Below are 27,342 nucleotides of genomic sequence, written 5' to 3' on the forward strand. Positions count from 1 at the left end.
CACTTTTCATTAGAAAGTGGCGAAATGGCTGCTGAATCTAAAGCGGCTGTCAAATTTACGCCGGTTTTGAAACCCCTGTAGATCAGAACCTAATATTGCCTCCAAAATTATATTCATTTGAGGTATAATCGGCAGTCATAAATCTTTGTAAATAAAAATAGGTCCATATCATATTCCTTTTGCCTTTGTACGAAATTTCAAACAGATCCAATATTTAGGATGTTCAAGTTGCCTCTGGCCAAATTTCGCAGTGATTCAACAGGCAATTATCAAGTGTACGGTACAGTTACATCGTTTCACAATGTTTCCACTAAAACCATAGCATAATAAGAACTATGATCTCAACCAAAATTCATTGCACATAGGAAATTCCAATTAGGATTGTAGTTTTCCAGATATGCCTTGTTTTGAGTAAAAAAATTGTAGAACATTATGAAATGTCAACTTTACAACGAAAAATAGTTGGACCATAGTTTAAAGGAACTTATTTGTTGTAAACTGTTGTTGTTAATGTTTTCAAGAATCGGTTCGACATCTGGAGGACAAGTGTTATTTAGGATATTTCAGCACATATTGGGGATTTTTCTGTTTTTTCTTTTTTTTTTCCTTGTCATTGGATGAATATTGCTTATTTTTATTATGTTTCTTTTTCAAGAGTTCTATAGTATTTTATACTCAACTCTGTATCTTTTATAATAATAATAATAATAATAAAACTGCCCAAAGCATCACTTCGTGAAATTTGGTTAGGAATAACTTGCACACCCTGTAGATTTCTCCTTTAGCTTCTAATGGGCACTTCTAGTGGGACACCCTGTATAATGGTTTACAATAGTTTTGTATGGTTTATATTATCAACATCATGTGGTTAACCACATGATGTTGATTTAAATCATCCACATACAAATTTCAGGAAATTACATTGAAAGCTATTGGAAATTTTTTAGATTCATCAGAAGCCAATAGTCTCATGATGAAGCCCTGCTGCGTTGGTCAATTCATATACAGGGTGTTTTCTAATTGAATATCAATATTTATGGGGGTGATTTTTTGGCACATTTTAAGAAAGAAACTTCATAGGAACATATGTCCTAAACGTCTTACCTTTTGAGATACAGGCTGGTATTATTTAGACAGTCAGTGGCACGCTACTGAGCGTATTCAACTATGAGCAAATTTGATCTCCAGAATTTTCTTAGTCCGACGCACGGGTTTCATCTAAAAAAATTAAATCTAGGTATGTGTCTGCATGGTGATATTGTCATATGTATGTATTAAGGATATTGTTATGATCATGCAGAGAAACGGTTTCTATTTTTTTAAGCGGAAAACGTGAATCGGATTGAAAAAAGTCAAGTGGTCAACTTTGGTAAGAAATGATTTGGAATTTCAAAAATAATTTTTATCTCGGAAAAATCATGTGACGTACCATCAATGTCTGCTAAAATAGGTAGATCAAATTACGTACGAACTACACTGGTGGAAATTAAAAAAAAAGTGATACATTAAGAAATGCCACTTGATACATAGTAAACATGTATGACAAATTTCATTAAAATATTTGAGTGGTATTGTAGATATTGATAATAAATGATTTATTTTTGAAAACTTTACCACCCTGTATCTCAAAAGGTAAGTAGTTCAGGACATAAGTTTATATAAAGTTTTTTTCTTAAAATGGGCCCAAAAATCACCCCCATAAGTATTGACATTCAATTAGGAAACACCCTGTATATGAATGGAATGAAACAAATTTCATTACATGTAAATGATATAAAGGATGTTGATAATATATACTAGATATTTTAGCTTTTTGGGATTTCAAGAAAAAAAGTAATAAATGTTTAATTTTGTTCTTTTGTTGGAAAAAAAGGAAATAAATCAATTCCTCAAAGAAATAGGTTCAGGTATGATAATTAGGAAACTATGAAGAATTGCAAAGAGCAAAAATATGGAGGTTGTCTTATTTAAAATACTACTACAGTGCAGCACTGAAAATATTTGAAATGGATGGAGCTGTTGTTTTCTTGGGTGGGAATAGACCCAAGAAACAAAATTCTCGATAAATTCGTACGTCTCATTTTCACATCTAATGTACCATTAATGTAACTAAAAGCAGGCATCTCCATTGAAAATATTAGAGAGATAAAAGAAACTCACAATATCTCTAGACTAGACTCGCTCGTTTTTGTACAGTGTTCTGGTTCAGAAGATCCACTACCAGATCCAATTTCTTCTATATCTTCAGTTTTATGGTCTGTGTCACCATCTGAAGCATCTGCAACACTAGACATTTGCCAAGCAGGAATGGAAGGAGGTACCACAGGACTATGAGACATACTTGGAAATTGTTTTCTAAAACATTATTTAGTAAAATTAGGTTCAAAATCTGGGAGTCAAATGATTTCACTAACCTTCCTAGTAATAATCCTTTAACAGTAGAAATATCAGATTTTATATCTGACAAATGCCTATCTTTGCTCCAATCTGAATTTCTACTTATTTTGTGAACTTCAACTTTAACACTATCTAATTCGGATTTTAGTTCAGCTACAGATTTCTTCATATATTCATCTAGACCTTCTATAGACTCATCAAAAGTTTTTTTTTTCTTGCCAAACAAGAAAGGTACAATAAATCTCTAAAAAAAAGCCATACTTACTTCGATTCGGCTACACTTTAGCGGAAGGCAATTTTGTATTTTTTAATCTTTTTTGTATTCAAAAGAAGTGGTTTCAATCAAGAAGATACAACAAAGAAGGCGCAATTGTTCAATTCGTCGGAAAGATAATGACGTATATGGGGGCTTATTTCAAGCTAAATTGACAGAAATGGTATCGTTAGCACGGCACCACCTTATTTCATGTGACCTACGCCAATGCGCGCTAAATGTCATTGTGTGAGCTACTGTGACGTAGATGGAGGCAAATCCCGAGTATTCCCGATCTCCTATATTGCGCCTCCTTTGCTATATCTTCTTGGTTCCAATTATATAGAACCATTGGTTCGAAAGGTACCTACAGGGTGGCCCAAATTCGATGCCCACCGAGAGCATCTCGAGAACTATAGACTTACGTGAAAAAAACCTTCAAGCCTCCCCGATATCTTTTTTCGAAATAATAAGATATCAAAATGCATACAGAGATATCTTGATTCGTTTTCGAGTAAAAGGGCGTTTCGGAGAAATGAATTTTCGGAATAGGCATCTCGAACATATACCAAGATATAGATATAGCGGAATTAGTGATGCCCACGAGAGTCTCGTCTCGAAAACGAGATGAGACCTGATATTTCATGTACGATACGAGACGAGACTTTTCTCGGTCTTGTCTCGAATCTCGTAATAGAGTCTCGCAGTGGTCTGGTACTCAGAGGAGTATTTCTTTCGAATTTGAAAACTTTGGAATCATTTCGAGAGCATTTTCGACAAGCAAATCGAGATCGGGAATGGTTGATTGAAATTCTAAACCAGTTTTTTTTATAAATGATAGATATTGGTATTCTCCTGCTCACGAAGCACGAAAAAAAATTGTTTGTATGGAAAATTTTATCAGAATCAGGAGAGCAGAAATTCTTCATTTCATTGCAATCAACTTCCCAAGATGAACGCACTCTTATTGGTTAAAACTTTCAGGGTATGTAAAACACGAGCCGGTTTTCTTTGATATATTTCATAAATATTCCGTTCATTTCTGCTTTCACTCTGAAAAACTGAATAGACCGTCAAGTGATGCAGCTGGTGCCTGTTTTGCAGCAAAACCCTTTGTCGGTTCCCAATATATTGGTAATATTACGGCGTGGGTTATGGCATGAATGGGTGGGACAATTCTCTACTTGTTGACAATTTCCTAGATACAGTTTGTTATTCTTATTATTTTGAACCAAACATTTTTAGTTAGCATTCAATGATTATATACAGGGGGATCATAACTATTGATAGGAACAAATGTGCTTTGAAAAGCTATTAGGTATATCCTAATAGTTACGAATCACCCTGTATACGGAATTTTTAAAAGACTGTTTCTTTCAGGCATTGATGTATTCAAATAGTTACCTCAAATTTCCCCACTTCATTCAAACAGTTTATAACCTGACAGATATGAGCGATACGGTTTATATAAATAACAAAGAGTTTCAAACTAGAATTAATCGAAAACAAGTGAACCCATAAAAATTCAATGTGTGAAAGATGAATCCACCGAAAAATAGATAGCTGGGCTTACTAGTAAATGACTAACGGCCGGTTTCATAATCAAACCTAAAGTCGCTTTAATTTTAAAGCTCCCTTTAACCCTACTAAAAATGACATTAAAGGAAGCTTTAAGCAAAAAGTGACGTTAAATTTGATTATGAAACTGGACGTAAATCCCATACACCGAATGGCATTATTGGGATGTAGATAATAAATAATTACGTATGTATGTATACTCCATTCAAATTTATTTTAGCAGTCGGTTGGCCATGAAATAATTTTCTCAAATTTTTGTAACTAGAACGGTGTGAGGTTGGCACTCATGAAATGTCGTTAATGTCATAACGTCGTTGCCACAACTTATATCAATTTTTATTACGAAAATGCCGAAAGTGATTGAAAGTGAGAGAAGAAGTGTTTCAGGAAGTGCTCTTTAGAACTCAGGCCCGCTCATTTAAATAGTTATACCGTGATATTCTAAAATCCACAATACGTCAGACGGTAGCGAACATATTCAGAGTAAGAGAATTTATATAATGTTTCATCTGAAGCTAAACGACTTATATTTCAGCTGAATATTTCCACAATCAGAAAGATTGGGAATGAAGAGGATGACAAAGAATTTCCTTCCATTGGGAGACCCAAAAAAGTGGTGGCATTTGAGAATTAATGCGAAAAGTTTGCTACATGATTTTCGAAAAATGTCATCGTAGAATAAGTTCCCGAAAATTGATTTTTCCATTTTTCATTTGACTTGTCCTATACATTGTAAATGTCTTAAGGTACCAATAAATACCTAATTAATACTATAACGTTGATAAAAAATGATCACCGAATCGTATCAAATTTTTTGCCACGTTGAAGTGTCTGGGGAGGGTATGGGAAATTTGAAATGGCGAGCGCCGAAGGCGCGTGGCCAGGTAGAGCGGTATATGGAACGCTAGAGTAAGAATCGAGCTTTCCGAAAATGCCTAGATCGTATTTTTACCCCGTCTAGAAGTGTCCGAAAATTGCGTGAAAAAATCGCGAAATTCACGATTTTCGCAAAAAGATACCAAAATGATTTGATTAGCTTGAGAGATCCGCGGTAGCTCGAGAGCCGGGATGGGTGTCGAACTAAGCTCGAAGAACCCGAAATTAAAATAGGCCTGTTTTTTTTCCCGGAGCCCGAACGATATTACCTAAAAAAGCGTAAGAATTTTGAAAATTTTTGACGTCTATTAAAAATCGAGTGACATTCCACAAAATTAAATTATTTTCTATTGATTATCAGAGAAAATTAAGTGAAAGTGCACTTTGACAATCGATGTCAGAGTGTGATTTAAAGGTTAACGTCAGTTTTGACGGCTTGGCAGCGATCACAGAACGAGGTGCCTTAAATCGATCGGGCTTTTAAAAAACGTTTTTGGCCTAGATATTTATAAAAGGGGAATCGAGCGAGGGCCGAAGGCCCGAGCTACGAACAAAAGGCGTATCGCGAGGGCCGAAGGCCCGAGCTACGGACGAAAGGCGAATCTGCCAGTAAAGGTGAATCTACCTACAAGGTGGATCTCCTGGCTATACTAGTTAATACTATAACGTTGATAAAAAATGATCACCGAATCGTATCAAATTTTTTGCCACGTTGAAGTGTCGGTGGAGGGTATGGGAAATTTGAAATGGCGAGCGCCGAAGGCGCGTGGCCGGGTAGAGCGGTAAATGGAACGCTAGAAGAAGAATCGAGCTCTCCGAAAATGCCTAGATCGTATTTTTACCCCGTCTAGAAGTGTCCGAAAATTGCGTGAGAAAATCGCGAAATTCACGATTTTCGCGAAAAGGTACCAATTTGATTTGATTAGCTTGAGAGATCCGCGGTAGCTCGAGAGCCGGGATGGGTGTCGAACTAAGCTCGAAGAACCCGAAATTAAAATAGGCCTGTTTTTTTTCCCGGAGCCCGAACGATATTACCTAAAAAAGCGTAAGAATTTTGAAAATTTTTGACGTCTATTAAAAATCGAGTGACATTCCACAAAATTAAATTATTTTCTATTGATTATCATAGAAAATTGAGTGTAAGTGCACTTTGACAATCGATGTCAGAGTGTGATTTAAAGGTTAACGTCAGTTTTGACGGAATTATCTTGGCAGCGATCACAGAACGAGGTGCCTTAAATCGATCGGGCTTTTAAAAAAACGTTTTTGGCCTAGATATTTATAAAAGGGGAATCGAGCTACGCACAAAAGGCGTATCGCGAGGGCCGTAGGCCCGAGCTACGGACGAAAGGCGAATCTGCCAGTAAAGGTGAATCTACCTACAAGGTGGATCTCCTGGCCATGCTAGTTAATACTATAACGTTGATAAAAAATGATCACCGAATCGTATCAAATTTTTTGCCACGTTGAAGTGTCTGGGGAGGGTATGGGAAATTTGAAATGGCGAGCGCCGAAGGCGCGTGGCCAGGTAGAGCGGTATATGGAACGCTAGAGTAAGAATCGAGCTTTCCGAAAATGCCTAGATCGTATTTTTACCCCGTCTAGAAGTGTCCGAAAATTGCGTGAAAAAATCGCGAAATTCACGATTTTCGCAAAAAGATACCAAAATGATTTGATTAGCTTGAGAGATCCGCGGTAGCTCGAGAGCCGGGATGGGTGTCGAACTAAGCTCGAAGAACCCGAAATTAAAATAGGCCTGTTTTTTTTTCCCGGAGCCCGAACGATATTACCTAAAAAAGCGTAAGAATTTTGAAAATTTTTGACGTCTATTAAAAATCGAGTGACATTCCACAAAATTAAATTATTTTCTATTGATTATCAGAGAAAATTAAGTGAAAGTGCACTTTGACAATCGATGTCAGAGTGTGATTTAAAGGTTAACGTCAGTTTTGACGGCTTGGCAGCGATCACAGAACGAGGTGCCTTGAATCGATCGGGCTTTTAAAAAACGTTTTTGGCCTAGATATTTATAAAAGGGGAATCGAGCGAGGGCCGAAGGCCCGAGCTCGAACAAAAGGCGTATCGCGAGGGCCGAAGGCCCGAGCTACGGACGAAAGGCGAATCTGCCAGTAAAGGTGAATCTACCTACAAGGTGGATCTCCTGGCTATACTAGTTAATACTATAACGTTGATAAAAAATGATCACCGAATCGTATCAAATTTTTTGCCATGTTGAAGTGTCGGTGGAGGGTATGGGAAATTTGAAATGGCGAGCGCCGAAGGCGCGTGGCCGGGTAGAGCGGTAAATGGAACGCAAGAGTAAGAATCGAGCTTTCCGAAAATGCCTAGATCGTATTTCTACCCCGTTTAGAAGTGTCCGAAAATTGCGTGAGAAAATCGCGAAATTCACGATTTTCGCGAAAAGGTACCAATTTGATTTGATTAGCTTGAGAGATCCGCGGTAGCTCGAGAGCCGGGATGGGTGTCGAACTAAGCTCGAAGAACCCGAAATTAAAATAGGCCTGTTTTTTTTCCCGGAGCCCGAACGATATTACCTAAAAAAGCGTAAGAATTTTGAAAATTTTTGACGTCTATTAAAAATCGAGTGACATTCCACAAAATTAAATTATTTTCTATTGATTATCAGAGAAAATTAAGTGAAAGTGCACTTTGACAATCGATGTCAGAGTGTGATTTAAAGGTTAACGTCAGTTTTGACGGCTTGGCAGCGATCACAGAACGAGGTGCCTTGAATCGATCGGGCTTTTAAAAAACGTTTTTGGCCAAGATATTTATAAAAGGTGAATCGAGCGAGGGCCGAAGGCCCGAGCTACGAACAAAAGGCGTATCGCGAGGGCCGTAGGCCCGAGCTACGGACGAAAGGCGAATCTGCCAGTAAAGGTGAATCTACCTACAAGGTGGATCTCCTGGCTATACTAGTTATTATTATTATTATATCAATGCATCAAGATGAACAGCCACAAATACGCGCCAGTTATCCTGCTAATTGTTTATTCATGTGAAATTTTTGTTCAAATTTGAAGTTCATCTTGATTGAAACTTCCTTTAATTCTTTTCACTTATATTGATGCAAGATATGAGTTTTGTTGAAGAATTTAAAATTTTTGTAATTATCTGTTAACTCCTTCAAGAGATGCCCATTGCCAACCACTGCATCATATGCATTTCATCTTTGGGTTAATATTTTTGAAATCTACAACTGATGTAAGATGTAACGTATTCAAACTTTAGCCAAAGAAGATAACGAACATTAACTCTCCTCAAGCTAGTGCATATTATGATATTTTACTGATCTGTTGTATTTTCCATGCAAATAACTGGATTTGGTATGCCTTCAATCAGTTTGTATAAACTTCAATTATGTTCGTCACATATTTTCCGAAGAGATTCGACATTGTGCTAAAATACGTAATAATAGAAACTTTTACGTAGAACGGGCAACATAGCGTTGATTTAAAACCTAAAAATGTTTTGACAAGCGTCATAACCCCACATTTTCGTACTATACAGAGTGAAATGTGTCAAATTTCCATGGCCAACCGGGTGCTAAAATAAAAGTGAATGGCGTATATATACAGGATGAATGGTGACGTAAGGGACAACGGCTCAGTGATAGAGAAACTTAAACTCAATAAGGATTGGTGGTTTAAATTATTGATGGACAGATTGAATCGAACACCGGTTCTCGGATGGAACACTCGATTCTAGGAATCGGGCAATACCCGATTATAGGGATCGGACGACGCGCCACTCGATTGTACGGATGGATCGATGCTTGGACTCGGGCTTAGAAAACAGTCGTATGATACGGCGCACGGCGTCGAGAATCGAAATAGATTTTAGATTCAATTGTTTCGATTTCGACTTTTAGGTCTCCTTCTGGTTAACTTTGCTGCCAAATTGCTGGAAAATTATATCAAATTTTGAAATTGATGTCATTTCGGATAATACTCATTGTTAAATGGATGTATGTAATTTGAACGGTGGAACACTGGCTTTGACTAGAGTAGGTACGTTAATAGCTGGGCATACACGGACGTTATTTTCGAGATGATTTTGAAGATGACACGCCTTACGGCATTATAGAAAGTGCGTGTATGACTGGACTCTTCCCTTGGAGAGGTGTCCGTGAAGTTAGCACCCACTTTTTCGAAAATGAAGAAAATTTTTTTTGCATTCGTTAGTAACTCGTTAGTAACTATTTGTAACACCAAAATTTTCGTTTGTACCTTAAAGATACTGGTAGAAAAACACCGCATTCCGCTGGGTGCTAACTTCACGGGCACCCACTGTTCGATTTTTCGCGAAAAATAAAATACACTTGGGAAGTCCATCGTTAGTAACTATTTGTAACACAAAAATTTTCGTTTGTAACCTAACCTATGATGGGAAAATGACACACCCAAAACGTGAAGTTAGCACCCACATTTTCGAAAATGAAGATAATTTTTTTTGCATTCGTTTGTAACTCGTTAGTAACTATTTGTAACACAAAAATTTTCATTTGTAACCTAACCTATGATGGGAAAATGACACCCCCAAATTATGAAGTTAGCACCCACATTTTCGAAAATGACGAAAATTTTGCGAAAAATAAAGAACAGTTGGGAAGTTCATCGTTAGTAACGACTCGTAACACACAAATTTTTCTTTGTAACCTCACCTATAACGGAAAAATGACACCCTCAAAATGTGAAGTTAGCACCCACATTTTCGAAAATGACGAAAATTTTTTCTGCATTTGTTAGTAACTCGTTAGTAACTATTTGTAACACCAAAATTTTTGTTTGTACTGTATTGTATACTGGTAGAATAACACCGTATTCCGCTGAGTGCTAACTTCACGGGCACCCACTGTTCGATTTTTCGCGAAAAATAAAGTACAGTTGGGAAGTTCATCGTTAGTAACGACTCGTAACACACAAATTTTCGTTTGTAACCTAACCTATGATGGGAAAATGACAACTCCAAAATGCGAAGTTAACACCCACTTTTTCGAAAATTAAGAAAATTCGTTCTGGATTCGTTCGTAACTCGTTAGTAACTATTTGTAACACAAAAATTTCCGTTTGTACCTCAAAGATACTGCTAGAAAAACACCGCATTTCTCTGGGTGCTAACTTCAAGGCCATCCACTGTTCGATTTTTCACGAAAAATAAAGTAGAGTTGAAAAGTTCATCGTAAGTTACTATTAATTTTTTTTGCATTCGTTTGTAACTCGTTAGTACCCTGTTACTAAATGTTCGACACACATAATTTCATTAGTAAACTACCCTTCAATTGACAACACCCCTAAAGTGCAAAATTAGCATATACACATTTTGGAGAATTCTGAATTAGTGTATTGCTTCCGTAAAATGAGTACTTCCTCTGCAATTACATATTTGTGACACAAATTTCTGTTTCTTTTAAGTATTTTTTTTATGGAAATTTTCGTCTGGGGCCCAATGTTTGTGCTCGAAGTAACTTTGTATTTTTATCCATACCCACATATCTCACATCCAATTCATATTGATTTTTATCCGTAATTTCACCGAGCAGTCGAAGAATTGTCAGGTAGGAGGAGAAATGAAATAAACGTCTGTATACCCAAGCCTTTCACTGTCTCATCAATTTTAGGTTTTTTGAATATAAATTGAATAATATTTTAAGAGAAAGTATATTTTCAAAATAAATTTACATGGTAAAATATAAAAATTTTCGAATACTATACAAAAATAGGTGGCAGGTGGACGTCAAGTGCCACTGTTTTTGGTACAATTTTCATTTTTTTGGACATATCATTGTATAACCCCAGCGCTCCATCATTTCTCCGACAGACAGCAATGTAGTGTCCCAAGCACGTCCTAGTATGTGATTTCTGGTAACATACCAAACCCCGTAATATGAACTGATGTTCAGGAAAATTCAAATTCAAAGGCAAATTTTCCAACTTTACATTTTCGGCTTCACTCGTATCAATGAAAATATGAGTGCTGAATTCATTGTCCACTAATGTTGCCTCAGAACACATTCTGCAATTAAACTGTCCTTGCAGTGATTCCAGAAGCGAGTTTTCGAGGTTTTTAGGCTCAGTCAGCTGAATGGTTTTATACGTTTCTTCGTGAGAGCATTCCATGCACTTACGCTTTTCTATCACACTATATAATCCTTGTCCCATTTTTTGTAGAGCAGATATGATATTATCTTGGCAGTCCACTTTAACGATTTGGTGGTTTATCGTCAGCTTTTGTTGTTCGTAGAGTTCACCGAGGAACACAGCTCTTTCCTGATAATTCCTGATTATTGCGAGTACCAGAAGATGTCTCAAACTTAACATCAATGAGCATTTCTTATTGCGACTTTCTGAAGTTATCCCGAATATAACCAGAATAATAAATTCTCAATGTGAGTTCCTAAAGTTATCGCGAACGTGACATGAATGAGAAATTCCCAATGCGAGTTCTTCAAGTTATCCGAAACGTTGCCTGAATGAGATATTCTTATTTCGTGTTCTTGAGATTTTCCTAAAAATGTGTATTTGCTAACTTCGCATTTTGAGGGTGTCATTTTACCAATATATGTTAGGTTACAAACCTTGTTACAAATAGTTACTAACGATGTACTATCTTCTAATAAGTAAGTAAGCACCCAGTGGAATGCGGTGTTATTCTGGCATTATCTTTGAGATACAAATGAAAATGTTCGTGTTACAAGTAGTTACTAACGAGCTACGAAAGAATGCAAAAAAATTGCCTTAATTTTCGAAAATGTGGGTGCTAACTTCGCATTTTGGGGGTGTCATTTTTTCATCATAGGTTAGGTTACAAACGAAAATTTTCGTGTTACAAATAGTTACTAACGAGTTACTAACGAATGCAAAAAAAATTTCCTTCATTTTTGAAAATGTGGGTGCTGACTTCGCATTTTGGGGGTGTCATTCTCTAATCATAGGTTAGGTTACAAACGAAAATTTTTGTGTTAAAAATAGTTACTAACGAGTTACAAACGAATGCAAAAAAAATTATCTTCATTTTCGAAAATGTGGGTGCTAACTTCGCATTTTGGGGGTGTCATTTTCCCATCATAGGTTAGGTTACAAACGAAAATTTTTGTGTTACAAATAGTTACTAACGATGGACTTCCCGAGTGTATTTTATTTTTCGCGAAAAATCGAACAGTGGGTGTCCGTGAAGTTAGCACCCAGCGGAATGCGGTGTTTTTCTACCAGTATCTTTAAGGTACAAACGAAAATATTGGTGTTACAAATAGTTACTAACGAGTTACTAACGATTGCAAAAAAAATTTTCTTCATTTTTGAAAAAGTGGGTGCTAAGTTCACGGACACCTTGGAGAGTCATGGCTCTTTCCCTTGAAAGAACGTCCGTGTATGCCCAGCTATTCATGGCTCGTGGGGACGTGGCGGTTATCATGCGATAAAGGACGGCGTGGCAAAAAAACTGTCGTCGCCAATACACGTGATACATTAATTCAGATTATTTAACAAATAGCTGGGCATACACGGACGTTATTTTAGAGATGATTCTGAAGATGACACGCCTTACGGTATGATAGAATGTGCGTGTATGACTGGCTTCAAGCGCCACGACCAAACGGGAGCGGATTTAAGAGATGATTTTATTGACCTTGTACTGACCAAATCCGACAAAGGAAACGTCAGCGTACTAATGCCCAGGAGCACATACATTGACAAATCATTCGAGATATCAACTGATACCAACTCATATTCACCCCTTGACTGTGATCCTACTGAAACATATCATAGCAGGATCAACCGGTTTGTATCAAAATTGAAAAAGGATGGAAAAATAAACTCACATCTTGCCGGAAAACTAACCACATACAACTCTACTGCTCCTAAATTTTACTCCCTGCCCAAGATACACAAGCCCACTCTGGCAGTTAGACCCATTGTTGCCAACATCGATTCCCCCAACTCTAAGCTATCAAAATATATAAGTGGTGTTCTCACTTCAGCACATGATAAGGATAACAACAGTTACTACATCAGAGACTCATTCCATTTCGCAAGCATTATTCAGAATTTTACTATCCCTGAAGACCACATTATGGTGAGTCTTGATATCGTATCCCTCTTCTCTAACGTCACATTGGAGGCTGTAATCGATAGCGTCAACCTTCATTGGGATTCAATTGGGGAACATTGCCCATTACAGAGAGGGGATTTCCTTGAGTGCGTCAGGTTAGTCTTCAACACTACTTACTGCCAGTTCCAAGAAAAATTTTTCAAACAAACAAAGGGAACACCTATGGGTACTGACTCTTCTTCCATTTTCGCGGAGATGGTGGTGGACGACATCCTTGATAGGGCTTTTTCGCTGCTTTGCTACACCCCTTTAATGACGAAGAAATACGTAGATGATCTATTTTGTATTTTACGGGCCGACCAACTCGGTGACATTATTCGTGTATTGAACGACCAAAACATTCACATAAATTTTACTCATGAGGTTGAGACCAATTCCACCCTTCCATACTTGGAATTACAATTCATACGCAATGACGACAACACGATTTCCACTGATTGGTATCAGAAGCCAACTGCCTCTGGGCGATACCTCAACTACAAATCATCCCATGAACACAAACAGAAGATCAACCTCATTCTGGGAATGAAAGGCCGGCTAGAAAAGTTAGTCTCCCCCCGACACTTGCAGAACAGCCTCCACAGACTGGCCGACCTACTCAACAGCAATTCTTACCCAAGGAGACTAATCAATAAAATCCTTTTCAATACTCCAGGATACACCACCGAACCCCATGCCGAGATCTCACCCCATACCCCCCAGGATGTCGACCAAACGACACCTGTTGTCCCCAAGTTTTTCTCCCTGCCATATCACCCTGCTATCACCCCCCGTATCATCAAAACCATAAGCCACCACGTCGTAGACAGAAACATGTTCCTCATTGCCAAACGCATGCCCAACACCCTTGGCAGACATGTTTTCTCAAGGATGAAGGATATAACACCCATCGAGAAAAGGGCTGGAATAGTCTATGCTATAAACTGCACAGACTGTGATAAGACATACATCGGCCAAACGGGGAGAAATCTCAAGACGCGATTAAGGGAGCACGTCAGGGACTGTGCGATGGCTAAGCAGACTACTGGCCTATCCAAACACTGTTATGAGATGAACCACACGATGAACTTCGGTGATGCCAAGATATTGAAGTCTGAATCTAATAGACACAAACGAGAATTCCTGGAAGCTGTCGAGATAATGAGCCGAGACAACAACCTCAACATTAACACCGACTTCAACGGCATTAACTCCATCTACTGCAACATCGTTAATCTGATTAATAAGCCGCCCACCTTTCCTTCTCCCTACACAGAACACCCACTGCCCCATGACTCGTGACGCCACTGTCCGGGTCTGTCATTTCCCTTTCTGTCTTTTCCCTCTCTGCTTGTCCTTACCTTTCCTTGTTTTTTGACATAATATTTCTATGGTAATGTATAACCTCGCTTAGCTATTTGTCTATGTTCCGGGTTTTATCTATTGTTTTGATTATTTGTAACACGGTTTCTCTTCGTGTGTATTCATTTTGTGACAATTTATGTGTTTCGAGCTTACACGGGACTGAGTACCAATGCATTTATTATAAATTGCAAAAGAGTTAAACTGAGAAAATGGATGCAAGTAAAGTACAAATTGGTTTGCTTGAGGGAAAGTCAAACTGGTCAACCTGGAAATATAAATTGTGCATTTTGTTAAGAGGAATTAAAGGTGGTTTAGAAGTTATCGAAGGAAAATTGGAAGCCCCTAAATCCTTACCAGAAGATGCTACAACTGATGACAAACAGAGGTATGAGAAAGACTTATCTGGTTTCAATCAGGCCGATACTAATGCTCTATTAGTTCTAACTCTAAATATGACACAAGAAACTTTAGAAAAAGTAATGCGTTTCACATCCGCTAGAGAAATTTGGCTGGAATTGCATAGACTTTATGATGGCAATGTTGAGGACAAAACATATGACCTGTGCATGCAATTCTTTAGCTATGAAAGACAAGCAGATGATGATATAGCAACACATACATCGAAACTAAAGAATCTTTGGGATAAACTTCAGAAAGAAATTTCGAAGGACAAAGTTAGTGCTGGAAATGCGTGTCAGTGTGATTTACCTGAAATTTTGCTTATTTGTAAAATATTAGAAACTCTACCTTCAGATTATTTCTCGTTCAAGTCAAGTTGGATGCTCGTATCAATCAAAGATAGAACTATAGATAACACTGATCGACAAAATTATAGCTTTGTTCTCCCACCTAAGGAAAATATATATATTTTGAATCTTCGTAGCCAAGGTATAAACGCACGATAAATAAAAAGTGGAAGTTAGCTCTTGTTGTTTTTTAATAATTATATTCATGATTTTTAACAAAAACAATGCATTATAATATTTGCAATGGTGTAAAAGATTCCGATCGCTTAGATCTTTTGTTTTTTCTGCTGTAGGACGACTCCAGTATTTCTCTAACGATAGACCAACAATAATCAGCAAGCATAGAGGGTTCCCCTTTGCCTTGGTAGCGTTTTTCGAATGACGCGATGTCTTGATGGAATCGCTCTCCATGCTCGTCACTTACGGCTCCCATATTTTGTGGAAAGAAATTAATATGTGATTGCAAAAAGTGTATTTTTAAGCCCTTTTACAACAGCCGAGAATTCTCTAGAGAATTTGCTCGAAAATTCATGCGCCGTGAATTATATACCGTTGCATACGCACTTTCGGTAGAATTCTCTGTTCAGTTGCATACAAAATAATTTCTGCCGTTTTCTTGCGAGAATTTTGTAGAGAATTCTCCAGAGAATTCTCGGCTGTTGCAAACGGGCTTTAAGGACATGTTGCATCCCATTTTTTGATGAGCCTGTAACATCGTTTTGACGATATTTACATATTGCGGAGATTTGTGATTGCCAAGAAAATTTTTGGTCACTTCAACAAAGGACAACCAGGCTTCTTTTTCGAAGTCATTCAATGCTGCCAGAAACCGAACTTGTTTCAATAGTTTGTTTATTTTATAAAGTATCGTAGGGTACAGAAATGCGAACATGGACAATTCACGCATGTCTTTTATTTTGATAACGAAAGCTAAACAAACGTAAGTACTATTATTTTTGTAATAAGGTGAGGAATACCTAACAAAAAAAATATAAATCTCTTAGGTGGGACATGTTGCATCCCATTTTTTGATCAGCTTGTAACATCGTTTTGACGATATTTACATATTGCGGAGATTTGTGATTGCCAAGAAAATTTTTGGTCACTTCTACAAAGGACAACCAGGCTTCTTTTTCGAAGTCATTCAATGCTACCAGAAACTGAACTTGTTTCAATAGTTTGTTTATTTTATAAAGTATCGTAGGGTACAGAAGTGCGAACATGGACAATTCACGCATGTCTTTTAGTTTGATAACGGGAGCTAAACAAACATAAGTACTATTATTTTTGTAATAAGGTGACAAATACCTAACAAAAAAAATATAAATCTCTTAGGTGGGAGAACCCTTGTTGAATAGTGTAATTTGACGAATCAATTGTGTGCTTATGAAAAAGCATTATCAAGCAGAAACGAGACTAAACAGGAAGTATTGTATACAGCAAACAAAAGGAGCAATTTGTTTTGTAAATACTGTAAATCAAGAGGACATAAAATAAAGCAGTGCCTGAAATGGAAGGCAGATGGCAAGCCACCAAAACCTGACAAAACTGATAGAGCTAGTGATGCAAAGAACAAAGTTTCATTATTAGCCGTTTCAAATGTTGTATTGTTGTGTGAAAATGATAAAGAAAATTGGTACGTGGATAATGGCGCAACCAATCACATTACCAATCAAAGTGACGTTTTTGAGAGCTATTTACCATTTAACAATCATCATCAAATAACAACAGCAAATAGAGAGTCTGTACCAGCATTAGGAATAGGTACAGTTAGAGTGAAAACAAACGTAAACGGAAGAACACAAGTTTTTCCTCTGACTGAAGTGTGGTATGTTCCGAGTATCAAGAAAAACTTATTTTCAACATTGTCGGCACAAGATAAGAATCCAAACAGTGAATTCGTTTCAACAACAGAAGAATGTTATTTCAAGCTATCTGGAGAAGTAATACTTGTTGGATCAAGAAATTGTTCAGGAGGATTGTATAAACTTAAAATGAAGTCTTTAAAGCCAGAAAATTCCAAAGAAATTAATTTAGTTAATAATGATAATGTTTTACAGTTATATCATGAAAGATTTGGACATCAACATAAGAGATATATAAAAGCAATACTGAAAAGGGAACTGGGATTAGATGTTAATCTTGATAGTGAATTATGCGAAGGTTGTGTCTATGGAAAAGCTCATGTACTTAAATTTGGTACAAGAGATCGAGCCAGCTCTCCTGGTGAACTGTTACATACTGATGTTTGTGGTCCATTTGACCCATCAAAATCTGGCTATCGATATTATGTCTTATTCAAGGATGATTATAGCAGGTATCGTTTCATATATTTCATGAAACACAAATCAGAAGTGATAGATAATTTGAACATTGTCCTAGCGAAAATTAAAGCTGCAGGATATGGCGTGAAAGAAATCATTTCAGACAATGGTGGTGAGTTCGACAATATAAGAGTAAGAAAAATACTAAACCATTATGGAATACAACAAAGACTGATCATGCCATATACGCCACAACAGAACGGGTGTGCGGAAAGAGAGAACCGAACTGTTGTTGAAACCGCAAGAGCTTTAATGCACGCTAGAGAAGGAATTTTCGATCAAAGTTTTTGGGCAGAATTAATCAATACAGCAACATACATTCTAAATCGGACTAGTAAATCAAGTGTTGAAGGAAAATCTCCCTATGAAATATGGTTTAATAAGAAACCAAAATTGAGCCATTTGAGAATCATAGGTAGTAGTTGCTATGCTCATGTTCCGAAAAAGCATCGGAGGAAAATGGAAAAGAAAGCTATTAAAGGTATTCTTATGGGTTATGAAAATGACGATGGTTATCGAATATGGTCTATAGAACAAAAGAAACTCGTAAGATCAAGGGACGTCATTTTTGATGAATGTGCAATTTTACCAATAGTCAATACTGAACACAATAAAAGTCAAAATATTCAAATTCAAAATATTTTTGATTATTTTAAGGTTGATGAAAAAGGTGAAAATTATGAGACTGACAAAGATGAAGAGTTCATTGAAGAAGATAACCAAAATATGGAACTAAGAGTGATACCTGATGAAGTAGTTGAAGAAAATGAGCAGTGTACTGAACAAATGAGACAGCAGTTAAGAGACAGAAAGGACATTAGAAAACCATCACGTTTTGATGACTTCGTTATGACAGTTGCTGCAGAAATATGTGAGTCACATGAACCTTTAAATTACAAGGATGCCATAACTTGTAATGAAAAAGAACACTGGATTTCAGCTATGAAGCAGGAGTTACTATCTTTAAAAGAAAATAATACTTGGATTTTGAAAAAATTACCACCTGGAAAAAAGGCAATTCCTTGCAAATGGGTATTCAAGCTCAAGACGAATGCTGATGGCTCGGTTGAAAAATACAAAGCAAGGTTGGTTATAAAAGGATATTCCCAGAAGAAAGGGATTGATTATGACCAAACCTATAGTCCAGTGGCAAAAGGAGGAACAATCAGGTCACTATTAAGCATAGCTGCCAGCAAAAATATGTCACTCACACAGTTTGATGTATGTACTGCCTTTCTCTATGGTAAATTGGGGGAAGAGGTATACATGAAACAACCTGAAGGTTTCGAAGATGAAAGCGGCATGGTTTGTAAACTCCAACGAAGTTTGTATGGATTGAAACAAGCTCCGAGATGTTGGAATAAACGATTCAGTGATTTTTTGGGAAATTTAGGATTCAAACGATCTGATGCCGACCCATGCTTATTTATCAAAAAACAAAGAACTGACATGCTATTGTTAGCTTTGAATGTTGATGATGGACTACTAGCTTGCAGCAATAATACCATGAAAAACGAATTTTTGAATGGTTTACAAGAAGAATTCAAAATAACAATAAAACCGGCATCTTATTTTCTTGGACTCCAAATTCGGAGAGAAGAGAACGGCACTGTTTTAATGAGTCAATCTTCTTATACTAAGAAAATTCTTGAAAGATTTGGTATGTTAGACTGCAAGCCTGTAACAACTCCAATTGTAAAGGAAGGTTTTCAATTAGGGAAGGAAAATGACGAATTGAACAGAACCTTTCCTTATAGAGAAGCAGCTGGTGCTTTAATGTACTTAATGACAAGTACAAGACCAGACATAGCTTATGCTGTAAGTATCGCATCAAGAAAGCTAGAAAATCCAACAAATGCAGATTGTATAAAAGTGAAGAGGATATTTCGTTATCTGAAGGGCACAATGGACCTTGGTCTTAGCTACAAGCCAGAGGAAAGAGATGAGTTAGTGGCCTTCAGTGATGCAGACCATGGAGGAGATAGTGAAACAGGACGTTCCACTTCGGGCGTTTTATGCATGTATGCTGGTGGAGCTATATCTTGGCTTAGTCAACGTCAAACATCTGTAGCAATTTCCTCAACAGAGGCAGAAATAGTGGCTGCTAGTGAAGCTGCACGAGAAATGGAATGGCTAAAGCGGTTATTTAAGGAAATACTCAGTGTTCAGTCAGTTCCAACATTGATGGTGGACAACGAAGCTGCTATTAGACTGAGCCAAAACCCAGAATTCCACAGACGCACTAAACATATACACATAAGACATTTCTTTGTGCGTGAACTTGTTCTAGATGGAGAGTTGAAAGTTGAAAAAGTTTCAACAGAGGACCAACTGGCAGACTTAATGACAAAACCTCTGTTCAAACCAAGACTGCATAATCTCACAAAGAAAATGGGATTAACCAAAATATCCCAATGAGGGAAGGTGTTGAAGCTGGAAAGGTTTTTCAGCAAGCATTCGTTTATTTTGGTTCTATGATAATTGTATATTTCATTTAATATCAAAATACATAGGTCTAGTCAATAATAAAAAATAAGGTGTCAATCAATTTGTCAATTATAATATTGTAAAACTTTATTCTGAATAAAATATACTTCTGTTGAAGTATATTTTATTCAGAATAAAGTTTTACAATATTATAATTGACAAATTGATTGACACCTTATTTTTTATTATTGACTAGACCTATGTATTTTGATATTAAATGAAATATACAATTATCATAGAACCAAAATAAACGAATGCTTGCTGAAAAACCTTTCCAGCTTCAACATTTATCACGACAGATATTTTTCTTCTCGCATTGATGTAAGTCTCTGTTGTCATATTGTATGTTTCTTGTTTTTATTACCATGTACATTTTAGTGGCCCTGAAGATGGAAACGAGGTTTTCCGAAAGCTAGGCCTAAACAATAAAGAGAAAGTAAACACCTGATACTGACTGCTAACCCGATCAATATCATTCCTCATTTATTATTTTTGTTTGATTATTCTTTGGGAAATGTTAAGTTGTTAAGATTGAACGTTGTTCGGGACCTGGGAGTTCTGTTTGACGATCAGATGTCATTTGTTTCTCACATAAATGATTTGCTGAGTGCTGCTTCTAGGTTGTATGGCTTCATAATTCGCAACGCAAATCATTTTCAGAATTCCACAACACTTATTCTCCTATTTAACACCCTGTTGAGAACTAAACTCGAGTATGCCTCGTTCATTTGGCAGCCCATTTACGCCTGTCATACTCAGCGATTGGAGGCAATTCAACGCAGATTTTATAAATTCCTAGCATATAGGGAGGATGGCGTCTATCCACCTAGGGGTACTAACCACGATGCACTGGTTTGGTGCTGTTTCTCTGGCTGATCGACCTGGTTTGCAGGCAGTCATCTTTCTCTACAAACTTATTCACGGTAGTGTTGATTGTCCCTACTTACTGGAGAGGCTCAACTTCTATGTTCCAAGGCCCAACATGCGATCTAGGCCTGTGTTTTACTTGGTCCCTCGTAGGAATAATTGTATGATTCGAACTCAATTTTATAAAGTGATGATAATTTGTTTTTGAGTTTTCAATTAGCATTTGTTAATTATTCTGTAATTGGGTTTTTTTACCTGTAGAAAAATAAAGCTGTTTATTTATTTATTTATTATTTTATCGACAGTTTGAAGTGAGTGTATTATTCACCCCATTAGCAGTTCTGAAGCCAAGATCCCCTTTCCTCTAATTATTATTTTATATCTGGAGTGTGGCGAACCCCATTCCAAGCTACCACCCATTTGTCCGCGTGCCATTGCAGGGCAGGGTTCGCTTCTCTATATGAATTTTTGAGACGAAATTGGATTACAAGACATGGCTGATTTTGGTCAATTCACAATGGAATTCATAACAGAATTTATCCAGATATTTAAATCGCATCCAGATTTGTGCAAAGTAAAGTCCAAAGAATACATCAATAAGAATTTAAAAAACAAAGGTTACGATGGATTAGTGGAGGTGTATCGCACAGCTTCCTCTGAAAATTACTAAATGCCTACATGCCCTTCCAAATGACACTTTTATGATGTTTTTCGCCCATACAACCACGCTTTTTCCATTCGAATAATTCGCTACGAACTACATATATCATTTGTTAAATCATCTGTATTAACTTTATTGATGAATTTCTCCATGAGTGTGTTCAACTTCATCATAAGGGTATTGTAATAAAACACACTATAAGATAGTTATTCTATTGGCTATCGATTTCGGCGTTACGCCATCATCAGGCCAGCTGAAAAATATAATTAATGTAGTTTTACATATTCTACATATTATACGATCTCTTTAGAATTGTCTTTCAAAAAACAAAATACAATAAAAACATACAACATTTTCTCAAAATATTCTAATTTCTAGGTTAGGTCAGAGGTATGCTCACCGTCTCTGTAGTATATTATTTTTCTTAAACAGTGCATATATTGTTCTGAATTATGCTTTTCTTGATAAAGTCCAGAAATGAAAAGGTCCACAATCAAATTGAAATTTCTATGAAATACTTTTCGTCGTCTATTTACTGCGTCGTGAAAACTTCTCTACAAGGAAAGGGGATATGGAGGCGGGGGGAGGCAGTCGATGTTTACGTTCCCGTCGAAATCCGAGAGGTCGTTCAATAGATGTTGGTTATTTCTATGTTTGATAATTTCATGTTGTTCAAGTAATGTTCAAGTATAATTTACAAGACGAAGATGTTATCAAACATAGAAATAACCAACATCTATTGAACGACCCCTCGGATTTCGACGGGAACGTAAACATTTTCAAAATTATAGATTCAACATTGATCAGTTCAAACTTCCCGCTTTCTACATAACACTGACACATCGACTGCCTCCCCCCGACTCCATATCCCCTTTCCTTTTCCGAAATTCCTCCTAGAGAAGTTTTCACGACGCAGTAAATAGACGACGAAAAGTATTTCATAGAAATTTCAATTTGATTGTGGACCTTTTCATTTCTGGACTTTATCAAGAAAAGTATAATTGAGAACAATATATGCACTGTTTAAGAAAAATAATATACTACAGAGACGGTGAGCATACCTCTGACCTAACCTAGAAATTAGAATATTTTGAGAAAATGTTGTATGTTTTTATTGTATTTAGTTTATTGAGAGACAATTCTAAAGAGATCGTATCATATGTAGAATATGTAAAACTACATTAATTATATTTTTCAGCTGGCCTGATGATGGCGTAACGCCGAAATCGATAGCCAATAGAATAACTATCTTATAGTGTGTTTTATAACAATACCCCTATGACATCTGTATTAATTTATCACGTGTATGGGCGACGACAGTTTTTTTGCCACGCCGTCCTTTATCTAATGATAACCGCCACGTCCCCACGAGCCATGATTCTCCAAGGGTAAGAACGTTCGTGTATGCCCAGCTATTGATATTGTTCGTAGCGAATCATTTGAATGGAAAAAGCGTGTGTGTGTGTGTGGGAGAAAAACGTTATAAAAATGTCATTTGGAAGGGCATGTAGGCATTTAGTAATTTTTAGGGCCTGTTCCGATATTGCTGGTTCTACTGGCCCGCAATCGAATAACAATAGAACTCGAACGACTGGGCCAATAGGCATCGTCTCTGAAAAACTGATAGTACTGTTCAGGAATATCGGAACAGACGGTGAGAGTCATTTACGACGACTGGACTTCCAGAGTTTTTGTTAAATATATGTGATTTTTGTATTTTGTAATATTTTATTTTTTCATGTTCTGTTTATGACACTTCTAGTAGAATGTTCTAGAATACTTTTTATGTGTGTCATGATCAGTAGTAGATAAGTAGTATTAAGATGGTGAGGTCGATGACAACGAATTAGATTGTAATAAGAGAATTCATATTAAGTTTGTACTGAAAGGGTTTAATAAATACATAGTAAAAATATCTACGAATCGTATTATTGAACCAGATATTATAACATGGTAGCAGATGCTCATGGTTATTGAAATTGGATAAGAGGAATTTTACGAGCCACGTGGAAGAAAAGAAAGATAACCCAAGATGTCGGCCAACAAAAAAGAGGATTTTATTATTCAAGAATTTGATGGAATGCACAACGACAAATGGAGATTTGGGTTGAAATTATTTTTGGAACTGAAACAATGTAACATCACTGTTGAAAATAATGTAGAACCTAAAGATATCACACAAGGGGATTTAAAGAAAATGGCCAGGAATTATAGAGTGAACAACGTCTCAAATACCCAGCTCGAAATAATTATATCGGAGAATACTGCAAAGAAGATGATCGACAAATTGGATAAACACTAAAGCAGTGCGGTTTAACTACTTAGTAAAAGAAAACTGTTAGACTTAAAAATGAAAGAAGGAGACGATCCTACAAGACATCTCTCACCAATACAGCAAAAGAAATACTGGGCACAGAACTCTTCCGAAAATCCCTAGACTGGTTCGCCGACAGCGAAACTCATATCTCACCTCATTAGGAAGCAAAACACAAAGCGATGAAAACGGCAATTAACAAGCCTGGCGATGTTGCAGCCCAAAAGAGTCTTACAAACATAAAACGCGAGGTCAAGAAATGGGGATAGCTGGTGGAAAGAAAAAGCTAGGGAAATACAAGCTTACGCCGATAACCATGATTACAGGCGTTTTTTCGAAGCTATTAAAACTGTTTATGGTCCAAGTAGAAAAGCTAACTTTCCTATAAGAGATGCTCATGGAGCTATACTAACTGATGATAGAAAAATCCCGCGTATGACATCGCTTGATGACGAAATCTCAATGTCGGAAATCATAAGTGCCATAGGCGTAGCCAGGGTAGAGTTTCGGGGGGGGTTTTAAATAAAAATTTTCTGATTTTGACATATAAATTGGGACTCTTTGAAACTAATATTATGTACCTATATTATTTCGGGGGGGGGGGGGGGGGGGGGGGGTTTGAACCCCCAAACCCCCCCCCTGGCAACGCCCGTGATAAGTGCGATAAAAATTATGAAAAATGATAAGTCACCAGGTCTAGACGGCATTCCAGCGGAGGTATTCAAAGCCCTGGATGAAGACATTGTCAATAGTCTCCTAACACTATTCCGCAAGATCTGGGAACAAGGAGATGTGCCACAAGACTTCAGAGACGCTTTAGTTATCAACCTCTATAAGAACAAAGGCGATACGTCAAATTCCAACAACTACAGGGGCATTTCGTTGCTTAGCGTGGCCGGCAAAATTCTTTCGAAGATTATGGCTAATCGTCTGATTCCACTCAGAAAAGATTTTACCTGAATCCCAGTGCGGCTTTCGACCAAATCGAGGTACGGTGGACCTAATTTTCACATTGCGACAGCTGCAAGAGAAGGCCCGTGAACAACAATCAAGGATCTATACAGCCTACATCGATTTAAGTAAGGCCTTCGACTCGGTGAATCGGAGCTATGGGCGCTATGGAAAATCATGGCCCGCCTTGGAGTAACCGAAAAATTCTTAGCAGTGTGTAAAAGCCTTCATACCAACAACACCGCTAGAATACAGCATAATGACTCTACAACCGACCATTTCTTAACCAACTCTGGAATCAAACAAGGCTGCGTGTTAGCGCCTTTACTGTTCAATATTTTCGCCATAGCTGTCTCGATAATTGCTGACATGAGTATGCCTGTAAGAGGTGTTGGAATCAGATTCAGATTTGATGGAGGCCTATTTATCCTGAAGCGCCTCAGAGCAAAAACCCGTTCAAAGGTTATCACGGAACATCAATATGTAGACGACTGCGCACTTATCGCTAGCAGCCCAGAGGATTTACAGATAATGCTGGACACCTATAAACATATATACGAAGCTTTAGGCCTTAGACTCAAAATCGACAAAACCAAAATCCTGGTAAGTCCCCCAGAAAGCCTTCCAACACATATCAGCCAGTTGAATGAAACTCTAGAACAGGTCGAGCCGAGGGTCGAGCAGTTCAAATACTAGCTTCATAAATACTAGGGCTAACCTAGACACGGAAATACACAACCGTATCAATTCGGCATCACGGGCATTCTGGAAGCTGAAGGTCAGAGTGTTTCAAAATCACGACCTCAATCTGAAGACCAAGAGAGCTGTTTACAAAGCAGTCGTCCTCCCAACGCTTCTTCACGGAAGCGAAAGCTGGAAGCCCTACAGGCGATATGCACATCAGATGGTTCCACAATGTAATATACTTGTGTCATTGCGCATCCTCATGATAAGTGGGGATGTCATATGTAAAATGAAATGAACTAATGAAGGACAGTTTAGATCAAGACATGATAGAGATTATCATTAGCGAACCCACACAATACAATACGAAATATAACATGGCGCAGTCGATTTAGCGAACTATAGTAAAAAGTTAATTCAAAATACTAAAAAATTCAATTAATAAAAGTTCCTGCACAACATAAATGGATAAAAACATCGCATCTGGTAAAGTGGAAGACGACAAGATCCCAAGAAAATCCTGTTCCAACAACATGAACAAAGTCAACGCTCCTGGTGAAATGGAAGGCGAGAAGGACCCAGTGGAAGCATGGCGTTTCTTCAAGCAAAAATTACTATTGTTCCTGAAAGCATCCAAATTGGAAGAAGAAGATGAAGAGGTGAAATGTGCTCTTTTACTCAATCACATCGGAGACAAAGGGTTACAAATTTATAATACATTCCAATTTGATAAACCTTCCGATTCCAATCAATATCAGTTGGTTCTAGAGAAGTTCGACGATCATTTCAAACCTACAAAAAATGTAACATATGAAAGGCATGTGTTCCTGACCAAGGAAATGAAAACAATGGAAACAGTCGACGAATATGTTACTTGCCTTCGTCAATTAAGTGAATTCTGCGAATTCAAAGACCTAAAGGACAGTCTCATAAAAGATAGACTCGTCTTAGGAATCAAAGACGAAGCAGTCGAGGATAGGCTATTAAGAACAAGGAACTTGGATCTGAATAAAGCTATGGAAATTTGCAAAGCTGCTGAAATAACCAAGAACCAGTTGAAAGCCATCACCTCCAAAACTTCAAATATCGATATCGAAGAAGAAGAATTCGTCAATACTATAAAGAGAAACAAAAATTCACAAAGTCCATTATCAAGAAGATCAGAAGATTCCAGAAAAGCTGATAATAAATATCATTTCAAGGCGCAATCGCAGAGAAGCAACAATGCGCATATTCCCTCAACATCAAGAACATGGCGGCATGATAAACAAAAACAAACTAGCTGTGGGAAATGTGGCGAGCATCATCGTCCAGGATCTTCCAGAGCGTATGGAAGAAGATGCGGGAAATGCAAGAAGATAAATCATTTCTCACATTTATGCCGAACCTGGATACAACATGTCAACAACATAGACAAGGATTCGAATTCTGATAATGAAGATTTATTTTTGGGAACTGTAAACATGGTAATAGCGAAGAGTGGACAGTGAAACTAACAATAAATAATAATGATTTGAATTTCAAGGTGGATACAGGTGCACAGGCTAATGTCATTTCTTGCAAAAAATATTTTGATAAAATTGAACTTGAAAAATGTAAAACCAAACTACACACATATATAGGTGAAACTTTGAACATTATAGGAACTGCAAATTTAAATACTAGATTTAAAAATAATGATTATATAGTTAATTTCCATTTTGTAAGAAATAATGGACCTAATATTTTAG

The 27,342-nt window shown here is 37.2% G+C and overlaps 1 protein-coding gene across 2 annotated transcripts in view; it reads right to left on the reverse strand.

Moving 5' to 3' along the window:
• LOC123314470 (peroxisomal membrane protein PEX14) overlaps positions 1 to 27,342 on the reverse strand; it is a 76,676-nt gene that overhangs the window by 14,730 nt on the left and 34,604 nt on the right. The window contains exons 3-5 of one of the 2 annotated variants that reach the window (XR_006537821.1): positions 2,415 to 2,641; positions 2,161 to 2,355; positions 1,105 to 1,218 (exon numbers count right to left, since the gene is read on the reverse strand). Coding sequence is in view for 1 of the 2 variants with exons in the window: in XM_044899781.1 (XP_044755716.1) it covers positions 2,161 to 2,355; positions 2,415 to 2,641 (422 nt within the window). In the remaining variant the exon portion in view is untranslated. The remainder of the gene's footprint in view (positions 1 to 1,104; positions 1,219 to 2,160; positions 2,356 to 2,414; positions 2,642 to 27,342) is intronic. The other variant, XM_044899781.1, reaches the window with a different exon arrangement.

The sequence above is a fragment of the Coccinella septempunctata genome, chromosome 5 (assembly GCF_907165205.1).
Source record: "Coccinella septempunctata chromosome 5, icCocSept1.1, whole genome shotgun sequence".
Classification (NCBI taxonomy): Eukaryota; Metazoa; Arthropoda; class Insecta; order Coleoptera; family Coccinellidae; genus Coccinella; species Coccinella septempunctata.